Source organism: Anser anser, assembly GCF_964211835.1.
Source record: "Anser anser genome assembly, chromosome: 3".
In the NCBI taxonomy this organism is placed as follows: domain Eukaryota; kingdom Metazoa; phylum Chordata; class Aves; order Anseriformes; family Anatidae; genus Anser; species Anser anser.
In genome coordinates this window covers 43,203,701-43,218,802 of record NC_139722.1, presented here as the reverse complement: position 1 = coordinate 43,218,802, position 15,102 = coordinate 43,203,701, and the positions used below count along the sequence as shown (strand labels likewise).

Genomic DNA, 15,102 nt, shown 5'->3' with positions numbered 1-15,102 from the left:
CATCTTCTAAATGTGAAAAAACTGTGACTTGCTGATATCTTCTTAGGTTATTCACTGATGTACTTCACAGGTTTTGGTCAACTACTTTCCTTTTACTGAATTTCACATGACTCATTCATACTGTAGTTTATACGCACATACACATACAAACCATTTTCCTATTTGCTTTCATTTTCCTATTTGTTTTGTAGATGTAGTTATTATAGTCAATATTTTTGTTTGCTGTGTTTTAGCAATATGAGTGCTCTCAGATGCTTGCACTTGCCCACCCTAGGACACCTTTGGAAAGAAGACTCTTCCTCTAAACGAGGCCTGAAGGACATAAACTTTGTATAGTTATGAACACTCTAACTGCCAACATATTTTAAATGTTATTTTGTGTCCCCTGAGAAGCCTCACTGGAGAGGCAGCTGATTATTCCTTTTCTTTCCATGCCTGCTGTGAACAAGGGTGGGCAGTGGGCAGCTGTGGGGGAGTTGCGTAGATCTTTGGGAAGTGAAGTTTGGCTCCTTCACTGAGTTCCTCACTAACAACCCTAATCTAGGTGGTAATATACCATGTAGGGACGTCAGTTGTCTCTTAGCGGAGGTGGTTATGGCAAATGTTAAAACTCTCCTAATTATTACAAGTTCTAGAATTAGCAAGTTTGTTATGGCCCAAAATGGCATTCATTGGATATTATCACATTTCCATTCTGCATTCAGTGTTGTTTAAAAACTCTTTCTGAAGTCTGATAGTTTGCAAGAAACCAATTAGCATTTGTGTCAGAGCAAGCTTACTTCGTTATACTTAAACATTGGCCTTTACACTATGGTATTTAGAAGTGCTGAATAATAGTCTTAAGCAGTTAGTTTGTGAAAATCTTGTATTGCCAGCTTAAATAAATCGTAAAATCAGGATAGCCTAGGTTGATAGCTTTGGCTATGTAGCTGATAAATTTGATTCCAAACATAACAACACAGGCAATAATAATAACAACTTGAATGCTTTCTAAGTGTAGTTGGATGTTGTCCCATTCCATTTAAATGTAATATTCAGTGTTAGTGACTGTAAAGTATTTCCCTTTTCAAATCCTTAATTTCAGAAGTTTATGATTTTCCATAACTCTCTCCCTCTAAGCCAAGACTTCCACTGCTTTGTCAAAGAGTAGCAAGGACTCAATTCTGATAAAGTCTGTTAAAGTCAGAGTGCTTATCACAAAGTAACATGATTTACACAATCAGCCAATTTATTGGAATATTTGCATTCACAGACATTGGCATACATATAAATGATTGACTGATGCCTTCATTTGGCATAACTCTAACTTTAAGAAAGGCCTTTCTTCCTTTGTAGTTAAAGCCTCTGAGGAAAATTCACTGAAATCTTGTTCTGTCAGAACATGCTGTTCAACAGGTATCACAGAGCTCCATGAATTTGAACTAATTTTGCCGAAGTCCTGATTTGAAAGAAAATCTAATAAAATATTCAAATGGTTCGTTGAGATGTGTATTACAGTATTTTAAAAGCCTGACTTGAACAGTTCAGTCTATCTGAAACAATTTGGAGGAAAGACTTCATTTTTTGAGGACTTCTATTTGCATCTTTTATTTCGAAAGGACACAACATTTGTCATTTCAATAAGATCTGAAATGTCACCCTGATAAGCAGAGAGAACTGGATTTGACACTTTATGAGCTTCCTCACCCCATGGTGTCTGGAACGGTCTACATGCCACCTGCATCCATCTGTCCTCAGTTAGTAATCTGCTCTGGGTACTGCTGTTAGTACCTGACTTCCTAAGATGTGGTGACTCATCTGATGGAAGCCCTTCAAAATACACAGAGTTAAGGCTGCTTAATAATTTAGAAGCTACTTAAAAATTTTGAACTCCTACCTGGTGTCTCTATCTGGAGTGAAAAAAAGTGGGTTAAAAAAAAAAAAAAGCTGCAGGAGGAATTGTGGGGAAATTTTTACAGCTACCTGAAAGGAAGTTGTGGGGAGCTGGGGGTTGGATTCTTCTCACAGATAACTAGTGATAGGACTAGAGGGAATAACCTCAAGTTGCACCAGGGGAGGTTTAGGTTGGAAATGAGGAGGCATTTCTTCTCAGAAAGAGCAGTCAGGCATTGGAACTGGGTCCCCAGAGAGGTGGTGGATTCACCGTCCCTGGGGGTGTTTAAGGAAATGTTGGACGTGGTGCTTAGGGACATGGTTTAGTGGGTGACATTGGTAGTAGGGTGATGGTTGGACCAGATGGTCTTGGAGATCTTTTCCAACATTAATAATTCTATGATTCTATGAAATGTGAAGACAAAAATGTAAACAAGATGCTTAGTATTCACTTTATCATAAGAATAGGCAGATTTCAATCAAAGTAGTTTAAATCACCAACTTCAACCATAGTTCAAATCAGGAAGAAAGACACCATGCATTAAATAATTGTAATTAATCTTGGACTACAATTATGCTTTTTAGTTATTTTCTTAAAGAATATTTGAGCACCATTCACTTAACCATTAAAGAACATTAATCAGCAATCAATATAAGTTTATGTAAAATTTGATACCATTTATTGCTAATCACATAGAAGTCTACATCTATCCTTTGTTCAGACTTTCAACTTGTGCATTTCAATACAAGAAATGAGGTTTAATGTTTTAAAATTATCTAGATGCTTTGGGATAGAAGTCAATATACAATTAAAATACAGAAAATATTTTCTAGATTTTTTTATTAGATAAATGAAACTGTAAGAAAGATCCTAGATAAATATAAAATTTACAAACACATTCCGTGTTTAAATAAAACCCAACACTCATTTGCTAAATGAATGAAAGAAATAATTTTGAAGTATATGCTTTACATCTTTGTGTCCTTCAAAGTTTGAATTGTATAGGTCTCTGCCTTTCCATTCTAACACTGAAATGGGAAAACAGGTTTTCCTGCACATTCAGTTCTAACACATTTTATCAGTTTGAAACTGCTATAGTTGTCCTGGATAAACTACATGGAAGAAGACATCTACAGAAAAGACAACAAAGCTTTTAACACTTGGATTATCACTAAAATATACAAAAGTATATTTTTTAGTGTTCACCTGGTGGATTCTTTTAGTTCAGTAGCTTTATATACATAGTAAGTATAGGTTGTACTATTACAATTTTTTTTTCACAAGTGTAATAGGTTTAATTTATACAAAGCAAACCATTATGTATAAATATCCATAAAAAAGAATAGAATTGTATTTATTAATTGGTTTGTTTTCTGGCATTTTGTGCTGTTGAGTATTAGAAGTTACAGGGGAAAAAGTATTAGAATTGGAATATTTTAATTTAGCCAGCTATGGATACATGGTTAAATCATTATCTATTGTCAGATCAAAAAAATGTAGCATTAAGTTGTAAAGACATGAAGCTCTTTGCTCATGGATTATGTTTACTTTCCAGAACAAAATATGTCAGCATTAACAGTCTCTCTACATAATTAAAAGAAATAGTGTGAAAGCTTTTTTTTTTTCTTTTAAATATTTGTGTTATTAGTTCATTTCAGTTTGTGAAATATGAGCACGTACTTCCAGTAAGATATCCTTGAAGAACTAAATGTCTCAGGGGACTGGTAATCACATTTTTGGAGCCTTTCACCTCTAGTTCACTGATTCAAATACAGCCAACATGAAGTAGTGACGGAAAATCATTGCAGTTTGAAAGCTGGTTTGTGGCCTGTGTGAAATGAACTGGTTATTTCACTCCATTTCTTAAAGGATCTTGGAAAGCACTCAGCACTTTTAAAAACAGTGCTGAGGATGCTGAGCTCCTCACAGGATCCAGCCAGCACCCATGAAGACACAACTGGGTCTGATTTCTTTGAGGACGGCAGAGGCCAAGACTGACAAATAAAATCCCACTTCTGATCCATTTCCAGGCAAATTTCCTCAGGAGATTGACCTCTTATAGCAATATCAAGTACCAGTCCCCATCCAGCAAAGCAGAGCTGAGGTGGCAGCACAAGGTGGTAACTCTGTGGCATTGCTGCTCTCTGTGCTCCACAAATGCAGGGCACAAACAGAGCTTCATTTTCTATTTCTTCCGTCTGGCACCTTTTCATTAGCATTAAATGTACTTAATTTAGGACGAAAAATGGTAGGAAAAAAAAAGAAAGAGAAAAATGACTGTTTTTTGGAGGGGTTTGAGTGCATCAGTCTCATTTTATTTTATATTTTATTTTATTTTATTTTATTATTTTTATTTTTATTTTATTTTATTTTTATTTTTATTTTTATTATTTTTTTTTTATGCAGAGGTACATACATAGGTAGAAATCATTAAGTTGTCCTTTGTAAAGCTCATATCTACCATATTCTCGAAAACCCATCTGACAATACTTTCCCTCCCCAGCTATAAATTATCTCAGCTCTGTGTTTCCCAGTGAAGGCTTTAAATTGTCTCCTTCATTAATTCATTTCCTTTACTTAAGGGACTTTTCTTCACAAGAAGTGTATCTCTCTTTAAGAAAATATACACATCATTTTTTTCCTGAACATTTAATATGTTGTATTAGGAACTTCCTCAGAGGAGAGGAAGAAAAGTCTATCTTCATTAACCACTAAATATAAAGTCGGGATATTAAAACATCCAGATGTCATGTCAGCTATATACATTGTCTTCTATGATGTCACATTTGATTTTCTTATTTTATGACTTTGACAGCATCATATTAAAAATTTGATTGCACAATGACAGTACAGGTTTTGAATTATTCAGCTTATGAGTGCACTCTTACAGGAAGACTTTTGTATTTCTTGCCATTTCTGAAAAACTGACATTTAAAAAAATGTAAAAGGAAAGGGAAAATGATCACTAATAACTAATTAATAACTCAAGCTTGGCAAAGGTAACCTCATTTTAATAGAATATCACACAAATTAAAACTAGATTAAATATAACACACAACGTATTTCAAAAGTCATTTGAAACATAATTCTTCGGATGACATTTTGGCCCCAGTGAGATCAATGGCAAGATTCCAATTCAGCTTCCATGAAGCCAGGACCTCCTCTAACTAAGGATGTTTTAGCAACTATCTGTCAGAATCCTTGTGGTACTTCATTAGATTACCTTTACCAACCCCTTCGCTAACAATATTCTCCAGATACAAGTGCTTACTGAAGTCACTGGGACTTTTTCCATTGGACTCCATTTCTTCAAGTCAGACACTTGAAGCTGGAACCTTTGGGGCAGTTTTTGCAACAGTCTTTTGGGGTTTACACTGTGTGTAAATGACTACTACAATGACTGACTGGGTACTACCACCTTTTGTTTTTGTTCCATTTTACCTCTGTCTAATGTTAAACAAGTGCAATCTGTTTGTTCATTTGCATCAAATAACTTCAGCTGTAACCCTTTACAGAGTGACCAAATCTGTTTTTACTTCATTACAATTTACACTTATTTTTAAATCACTAAAGTTAGAAACATCTGTTCTCCAGCTTGACTAAATTCAGCTAGCTCTTTCATATCAGAACCATAAAACAAATAATGTTCCATTTTAAGAAACATGTTATTTCCACAGCCTAAAATGAAATTTTAGTGATATCAGATATGAAAATATCATTCAAAGTTGAGCCCTTTTACCACGAAACATGACAATTTTTTAACCAGTAGGGCCCAGAAGAACAGTCCATAGCTATACATGCTTTATTATTTCTCACAAGAATTATTTCAGCTGAGCTGTCTGGGCTTGTAAGAACTATAGGATTGACTACAGCTCAGAAGGGTAAAGCTTGGAATATTCCATACCAGACATAAAATAAATCCTTCCAGCTACAGTGATGGGGAAAAATACAAATGATCTTTTCACATCCTGGTTCCTTCAAACTGGTTAGCAGAAATGTCTTTGATTCAGCTCACACCTGCGTCTGTGGAAAATCTCATACTGATTTAATTGAGATCAGAATCATGACCACAGTTATATCAAGAAATGTATTTGTATTCTCTCCGGAATTTCTGAGGTTTATTCAAGAGTTCAGTTTGTCATTAAGGACATACACTGCTGTTCTTCACCTCCCTTCTAACATGTCTCTATTCCAATTTGAAGATCACAAAATTGCCTGTTTTCATTATAAGCAATGAAAATTAGTTACGGATCGCTTACACTATGTTATTTTAGTTCACCTATTTAACCTGCACCTAGTCTGCAACACATGAATCCTACTGGGGTAGCATTTTTTCGTTCTTAAATGAACAGTTCCACACTCGTGTTGCTTTCCTACTGATAAGCAAAACTTATTTCAAAATGTACAATTGAAAACAAGATATCACAATTCAATAACGTTTCATTCTGCAGTATCAATATCAGCCCGTAAATATTCTGCCAGAAGTAAAAATGCAAGAGCTTCCAGGACAAAATTCTGCCATCCTTATCATTCACTGCTCAACCTCTACTCAGGCAAACTCCAGCTGGAGACAACAAATGGTACCTATATAGTTGCAGAGTAAAAACTGTGAGATAATATAACCCTTTCCCTATTTAATTTCATGTGTTTTTAGCAGCAGTCCTAATCAAAGGCTGCGTGGTTTAAACACTGTTTCTGGAAAACACTACTGATTAAACAGAAATCAAAATCAGAGCATTTCTCTTACAACTATTTGTGGTTTGACTGGGAACAGGCTGATCATGACCAGTGACAGAAGAACTTATTTCCATAATAACCTTTAAATCTTGTTGTTTCAGGCTGCCACCAGCCGTGGCAGTTAAGGTGTGATGAAAGCTTTCTGATGAGTTTCACACGCATTCCTCTCTCTATTGCAAGACAAAAACTCACCATCCTGTAAATTGTACTGGAAAGCTACATCTACAGAAATACAACCTTTCCCTTCAGTACTTGTATGTGGAATTGCTTTAATCTCTTTACCCAGGACAGTGCAGGACTAAGGAGTTCTCTGTAACTGAGACAGAATGCTAGGAAAAAAGTATAAGTGAAAAACTCAAAAACAAACAAACAAAAAAAATTGCAAAGCAATTAAAAACTCCAACAAAAATTTAACAAAAAGAAGGAGTTGTGGAAAATAAATAAATAAATAAATAAAAGATGTTTCCCCCCAGACTCCTTTAGTCTTAAGTGTTATCACAGCACCAGCTTCTGGAGAAAGAAGTGAAGATTTACTTTGAATCCTATATTCATACTTGTTGGCTATTTGGCAAAGAAGCAAGAGGTTGCTCTTTTATTATTATTATTATTATTATTATTATTATTATTATTATTATTATTATTATTATTTTCAATAAGGCAGTTTCCAGGTCTTTAGCATTACTCTGAGCCAGAGATGCTAAATAGAAGAAGGGGGAAGCACTGCTGCCATAACAACCCTTTTGGCAGGGAACTATTGGGATACAGATAGTTACTACACTACCTACAACCAACCGTGTGCATCATGACACATAAAACCAGAAAAAGGCTTTTCAGCCCCAGCAACCTCAACATTTGCACTCTCCGCTCCGGAGCAGCGAAAGCCAAACAAGCACAGACTTCTCCCCCCCCATCCCCTCCGACCCTATGCTTATTTATTCGTTTGTTTGCTGGGGCAGGAGGAGTAGAAAAGTCCATCCCAGCGCCGAGTTCTGATCGAAGGGCTCTCCCTAGAGCATCGCAGAGCATAGCAGGGCCCGGCACCCCGGGGGTGCCACTCGGGGGAGGCAGCCAGCTGTGCTCAGCCGGGTCGGGTGTCGTGTGTGTGTGTGTGTTTGTGTGTGTGTGTGTGTGTGTGTGTCCCACCACCACGTTAAAATGGTCCCTCGCAAAACTTAAGGCGCTGAACCCTCCCCCGAGCTGCCCGGGCATGGGGGGCTGTGGAGGGCGTGCGGGTGTGTGCGGGGGGGAGGTGGAGTCAGGGGCTTCTGGCCCCAGAGCTAGGGAGCGGGGGTGTCTGTGCGTGCGGGTTTCCGTCTGTCTGCCTGTGAGACAGAGAGAGAGACCCCCGTGGGAAGGGGTAGCGGGAGGGGCAGCAGGGCGCCAGCCCCTTCCCCCGCAGCCCCGGCGCAGCCTCGGGGCCAGCCCCGCCGCCCCTTCCACCCCCCCGGGGAGGGCAGAAACCGGGGGCCGGACCCCTCAGTTCCCCGGGGGCGGGGGCAGGCGGAGCGCGGTGCCTCCCCCCGCACCCCTCCCAAATCCCCCAGCGCTCAACCCCGGGGCCGCTCCGGGATGGTCGGTGGGGAAGGCTGGGGATGGGGGGGGGGGGGGGGGGGGCAGAGGCACGGCAGGTGCCTTTTTGGGGTGATGGTGGTGCTGTGCGGGGGGGCCGGGGCCCGGTGACTCACCCGTCCGAGGCGGGGGCTGCGGGTATCGCGGCGCTGCCCCCGGGGCGCGGGGGGCGGCGGGGCAGGAGCAGCAGCGGGCGCGGGAGCAGGGGGGAGCGGCGGGGCCCGGGCTGCTCCTGGGCGCGCTCTCGCTGCCCATCCCCGGCGCTGCCGCCGCCGCCGCCGCCGCCGGAGGAGGATGCGAGGGAGAGTCAGCCCCGGGCGCGGGCACGCGCGGCGGCGGCGGGGGGGAGGCGGGGAGCGGCGCGGGGGCGCGCAGCGGAGGGGGAGCAGCCGGGAAAGGCGGGCGCACGCTCCCGCAGCCCTCCGTCCCCCTCAGCCCCGCAGCCCTCCCGTCCCTCGGCCCCGCAGCCCTCCGCCCCGCAGCACTCATCTGCTCAGACCCCCGTCCCTCAGCCCTCCATCCCACGTCCTTCCATCCCTCCCCCCTCCGCCTTCCCATCCCTCCATCCCTCCGCCCGTTATCCCTCCATCCCTCCATCCCTCCCTCGCCCAGCCAACCCCTCCCGTCCCTCCGTCCCTCCGCTCCCCCGGCCGGGGAGCAGCCGTCTCCCCCCCGCTGTCCCCCCTCCCTCCGCCGCAGGGGGGCTCCGGAGCCCCCCGGGACCGCGGCGGGCGCGCTGCCGCTCCGCCTGCGCGTCCCCGCGGCGCGCCCCCGGGAAGGGCGCCCCGCTCCTCTGAAGGGCAGGGGGTCCCTGGCCCCCCCTCGCTCCCCGCAGCCCCCGGGGGAAGAAGCGCGCAGCTCTTGCCCATCTCGCTCTTCCCCGTTCTGGCTTTTTTTTTTTTTTTTTTTTTTTTTTTTCCCACCCGGCAGGAGAGCACAAAACCGTGCCGTGGCAGGAGAAAAGGCGGTAAACAAGAGGGAAACGTACAGAGAACGGTAATCTCTGAACGAGAAATAAACCGCACACTGGAGTAGTTCTCAAAAGCTGTCTTTCGAGCTTGTTCCTGAAACCTAGAGGACTTCCTAGGTGTTTATTTAGGATGAAGAATAATCATTTTGACGTTAGAAATAAAAGAAACAGCAGCTCAAAGTGCGTTGTGTGAACGTGAGAACTGTAAATCAAGCCTGCCAAATAAACCAGCGAACCAAAAGCTGGCCATCAACTCTTTATCCTTGCTCTCAACTCTCCCTGCATTATATAACGCTGATAAACTGCTGCAAGTATGTTTCAGGGAAAGGATACAGTGATGAAGAGAACATGGCACTCTTTATGAGAGTACATCAGTAGCCTTACCTGCCAAGGAGTTTTTTCAGAGGTTCATCCGTCCTTTTCTCATCAGCCCTCCAAGTAAACAACCGACTAGACGTTCGGTGCAGACATATGATTCCCCAGTGTCAGTGCCTCTGCCCTCGACGTTTCTGAATTGCTTGTAGATTATTAACTTACTATGCTCTTCCACTCTGCCTTGTACCAACAGCTATGCAGGTATCAACAGCTCCCACTTGTGAAGCCGGGGAAGAGAGAGATTGGGTAGATTTCCACGCTGCTCCACATTTCAAACTGCTGATTTGCTGTAAGGGCTACAGTCGCTCAGGGAATTGGTCTGTTCCTCTAACAGGTTTATTCCAAAGAGAGGCCTGACCTGAAGTTCACCGAAGACAGCACGAATATTTCTATAACCACGGTCAAACTGGTTTAAACCACTGTGAGCTCACTGCTGGCATGAAGGTATTCCTGAGTGCCACTATTCTTTCATGCTATTAAGAACTCCCTGGGGAAAAAAAAGATAATTACCAATATGCACATCTTTGCCATAAAACTGTTGAGAGATACAGATACTTTTGCTGCTCTGTAGCTATTAGCAAAAGCATATATATATATATATATATATTTTTTTTTCAGACAGCAGGTTACAGTCCCTGGCTAGAGGATGCCCTCTGGTCTCTGTAAGCTCAAACCAAGCCATGCAATCAGCAGATGCAGTGGGCAAAAGGGAACATCACGAAACTCCTAGGTCCAAATGTGGACTTTTGTAAAGCCAGCAGGGGTAAGGCTCGATGTTTCATTGCTGCTCACAAGGAAATTACTAACAAATTGGCCTTTCAGGACTTTTCTCTTCTCTGGTCTCAGTCCTGGGATTAGGTCTGAGCACCCCTTTAGCTTACAGATTTCTGTTATTTCCCCTGTACTGGGTCCCATCTCCTTTCTGCTTTCCCCAGCAAGGACTACAGGCCATTAACAGCAATGTTAGTGGTCAGTTAGGAAACTGAAGGGAAACTGGGGATTTGGACTCTGTATAGATAACATTTTTGAGCAAGAACTTTGAGTCTCACTGACATCTGGTTAATATTTTTTTAGTATAGTTAACACAGGCTTTAAGTATACTTAAGACAATTTTTTAATATAGCTTTTTTGTTGTTTTTGGTTTTGCCTTTTTTTTTTTTCCCTCTCTTGCTCTGTAGTTAAAGGTGAATGGCCACAGGAGGGACAACAGAGTTCAGTGTAACAGTAGCCTGGTAGTTAAAGTGATTCCGGAGAAATGGGAGACCGAGGGTAAAGACTTTTTCTCTGAGATTCAGAATAGGAAATGAACCATGGAAGTCTCGTGTCTGTTCTCAGATTAATTACTTTCGTTCTCTCCTAGCTTTGACTCCAAATTTTATCTGCATGAACACAAGCACATATATGCCCACAGGAATGTTTTCCCTCAACAAGGTGAATTTTTTTTGGAAATGTGTCAGTTCTTAAAAAAATTCCAGAGGTCTGTTCAGATTCTTGCATGCTCTTTACACATATACCTTATACATATATTATGTTATATACTGTCATTTTCCAAGTAAGGGTTTAGCAAGATTGCTTTAGTTTCATATTATATCACCATTTTGTTTATGAAGAATACAAATATTAACCCTTACTTTTCAATATCACTGTTGTGAACAGGTTTATTCTTAGATATGAGGTTACATCTCTTCTATAAATCCTTTGGGTGAGAGCAGTAAACTTTTTTTTTTTTTCCCCACTACAGAGAAAATTTAAGTCTTCTGTGATTATAGAATTGCCATATAAATTGCCTTTGCAAAATCTGCCTGCTGATCTTGCTACCTTAGAATGGAAATATATATACGTTGTTTTCTGAAGATTCCAAAATATTTGCAGAGAGCACAGTTTGATATAAGGTTTCGTTCACATAACATAAAAAATGTGGATATAAATAGAAGTTTAAAAATAAAATAAGTGTAGATACAGACTGACCGTTTTAAGCAGGATATTTTAAAGGTCAAAAGAAACAGAACAACATTTTAAAACTAAACAAATCCAAATGATCCCCTCTCCAGACAGCTCCCCAGCCCCCAAAGTAGATATTTATCAAAATTATGGGGGTGGGGGGTGGGGTGGGGAAGAGGTTGTTTTGTTTTGTTTCATTTTTTCCTTAAAATGGTCTGAACATTTATTTCAGGCATATTTTTAAAGACTTCAGCAAACATTTAAGCTCTTACTAAAAACATATATGCAGCACGTGCGTTGTTCCGCTGATGTTATCTGTATCAAGCTGGTCTTACCAGTGTTTTCAGTAGCAGGGTTTCTCTTTTCACCTGCATTCATTTCAGATGGTCCAGGACCCATGCTCATGGGAGTCTTGTGCACATTTTCCTATTTGTAATTGATTGTTAGCTTGGGGGTTAAGTGCATCATTTAAAAATCTATCATCCTTTGGCTTACTGTTCATGATGTTCAATAGTTATGGCTTGCCTTAAATTTGGCCCTGATTCTACAACTGGTTTGACTAATGCCAGCACCTGGTGTTTGTGCAATGAGCCTTAATGACCCTGATGAGTGCAGTGGCCCATTGCATGGCCGTGGGATGAGGAGTAGGATTCTAGATCCAGACAATGGACTGTGTTGTACAATGAGGCCCCAGACCAGGCTGAGTCTTTGGATATGATTAAGATAAAAAATAGCATAAGTATTAGTAATACCTGGATCTCAGAAAGAACTTTATGTTCTTAGTCTTTCTTTTCTTTCTTTCTTTTTCTTTTTCTTTTTCTTTTTCTTTTTCTTTTTCTTTTTCTTTTTCTTTTTCTTTTTCTTTTTCTTTTTCTTTTTCTTTTTCTTTTTCTTTTTCTTTTTCTTTTTCTTTTTCTTTTTCTTTTTCTTTTTCTTTTTCTTTTTCTTTTTCTTTTTCTTTTTCTTTTTCTTTTTCTTTTTCTTTTTCTTTTTCTTTCTTTCTTTCTTAGTCTTCCCTTCTTCCTTCCCTTCCCTTCCCTTCCCTTCCCTTCCCTTCCCTTCCCTTCCCTTCCCTTCCCTTCCCTTCCCTTCCCTTCCCTTCCCTTCCCTTCCCTTCCCTTCCCTTCCCTTCCCTTCCCTTCCCTTCCCTTCCCTTCCCTTCCCTTCCCTTCCCTTCCCTTCCCTTCCCTTCCCTTCCCTTCCCTTCCCTTCCCTTCCCTTCCCTTCCCTTCCCTTCCCTTCCCTTCCCTTCCCTTCCCTTCCCTTCCCTTCCCTTCCCTTCCCTTCCCTTCCCTTCCCTTCCCTTCCCTTCCCTTCCCTTCCCTTCCCTTCCCTTCCCTTCCCTTCCCTTCCCTTCCCTTCCCTTCCCTTCCCTTCCCTTCCCTTCCCTTCCCTTCCCTTCCCTTCCCTTCCTTTCTTTTTCTTCTTCCTTTCTTCCTTTCTTCCTTTCTTCCTTTCTTCCTTTCTTCCTTTCTTCCTTTCTTCCTTTCTTCCTTTCTTTTTCTTTCTTTCTTTCTTTCTTTCTTTCTCTCTCTCTCTCTCTCTCTCTCTCTCTCTCTCTCTCTCTCTCTTTCTCTCTCCTTCTCTCTCTCTCTCTCTCTCTCTTTCTTGTACTGATACCGCACGTATCAGTACAGGCTGGGGGGGCGACCTGCTGGAGAGGAGCTCTGAGGAGAAGGCCCTGGGGGTCTTGGTAGACAACAGGTTGACTGTGAGCCAGCAGTGTGCCCTTGTGGCCAAGAAGGCCAATGGGATCCTGGCGTGCATTAAAAGGAGTGTGGCCAGCAGGTCAAGGGAGGTGATCCTCCCCCTCTACTCTGCCCTGGTCAGGCCTCACCTGGAGTACTGTGTCCAGTTCTGGGCTCACCGGTACAAAAAAAGACAGGGATCTCCTGGAAAGAGTCCAGCGGAGAGCCACAAAGTTGATACGGGGCCTGGAACATCTTCCCTATGAGGAAAGGCTGCGAGACCTGGGTCTGTTCAGCATGGAGAAAAGAAGACTGAGAGGGGATCTTATCAGTGTTTAAAGCACTGGAACAGGCTGCCCAGGGAAGTTGTGGAGTCTCCTTCTCTGGAGATATTCAAGGCCCATCTGGACGCCTACCTGGGCAGCCTGCTCTAAGGAACCTGCTTTGGCAGGGGGGTTGGACCCAATGATCTCTTGAGGTCCCTTCCAACCCCTACAATTCTGCGATTCTGTGATTCTTTCTCTCTCTCTCTCTTTCTCTCTCTCTTTTTCTCTTTTTCTCTTTTTCTCTTTTTCTCTTTCTCTCTTTCTTTCTCTTCCTTCCTTCCTTCCTTCCTTCCTTCCTTCCTTCCTTCCTTCCTTCCTTCCTTCCTTCCTTCCTTCCTTAATGGAAGGTTGAACATATTTTATGATATCAGAGTGGTTCAAGTTTCCAGTCTGAGTCACATTTACAGTTTGTGCTATTGTCTTTATTTTAGAGAAACAACAACAACAACAAAACCTTCTATATGAAAATAGAAAATAAATTAAAAAAATACTACAAAAAATGTAGTTAGTGTGCTTTATTAAAGCTTTGATTTATTCACAAAATATTTTATTTGCTCTGCATGCTTTATCCAGAAAAAATAAAGATTAAGTGAGATTAACTAATCTATAGCAAATGAATGCTTTGTCTGTTTGTTTGTTTGGGGTGTGTGTGTATGTATAGCGCCATTTTTTTGAGACACTTTGTTAAACAGCAGTTTCATACTATAGAGAACAATCAGATTTAAATTTTACATTAAAAGTTTTTGCAGTATGGCTTATAAGATTGATCTTAAAAAAAAAAAAAAGAATTTTTCTTTCACAGGCAAAGAACACAGCAAGGATTTAACTCATGAACCTGAACTGGTCTTGATTACCAGTATCTACAAGAGAAATGTGCTTTGCTGAATCCAGGCCTCAATCTCCACTGAACTCAAAGGATGGCTTTGAAATATACAACTTTTCTAATTAAGACTTTCTATTCTGTCATTAATTCTTTAACAAATTTGATGGTCTTCTCATACCAAAACCAAAGAACTTCACAGGTAAGCTCATATCAGCCGGTGAAAAAGGAAATAAAGTATAAAGGAAGAAATGAAATATATTCACCCCTTTTTCCATTAGAGGAATGATTTAGGAGGGGGCAAATATCATCAGAAACCAAACATATAGGTACTAGTATAACTTCCTTTCCTATTTTAATCAAATGTAAAAGGGACAAATAATTGAACTAGGGAACTTCAATATACTTACAGATTCTCATAATATGCAGTAAATCTTTACAGTTCTACTCTCCAAGGAGATTCTTGAGTAAATAATAATGACTTTGGCCTCTTGGATAAATGAAGATGGATGTACTGAGAAAAATCTAATTATGGATTTCTCCTGCATTGCCTCCTGTCTTGTGCACCAGTATTACATTGTTGATACTTCATATATATTCCGGCAGTGGTGTACTAAAATGAAGCTTAATGCAGGAAAAAAAGGAGCAGAAATACATCAACAGATTTGTTTCTTTAATATTTCAATATCAAATCTGGTGATTTTAGAAACAAAGACTGCACAAATTTCTTCGAACATTGGCTAGTACTACCAAGTCAATACAGCTATGCTGCAGATTCCAGTCTATTTTGTGTATCATCAACA

At 41.2% G+C, this 15,102-nt stretch overlaps 1 protein-coding gene across 5 annotated transcripts in view; it reads right to left on the bottom strand.

The window, feature by feature from the left end:
• Nucleotides 1-9,942, bottom strand: part of FUT9 (fucosyltransferase 9) — a 119,430-nt gene extending 109,488 nt beyond the window's left edge. For 2 of the 5 annotated variants that reach the window (XR_014581214.1, XM_083828040.1), the window contains exon 1: nt 8,296-9,942. Coding sequence is in view for 1 of the 5 variants with exons in the window: in XM_083828040.1 (XP_083684166.1) it covers nt 8,296-8,776 (481 nt within the window). In the remaining 4 variants the exon portion in view is untranslated. The remainder of the gene's footprint in view (nt 1-8,295) is intronic. The other 3 variants (XM_083828043.1, XM_083828042.1, XM_083828041.1) reach the window with 3 other exon arrangements.
• Between the last annotated feature and the right edge of the window lie 5,160 nt (nt 9,943-15,102).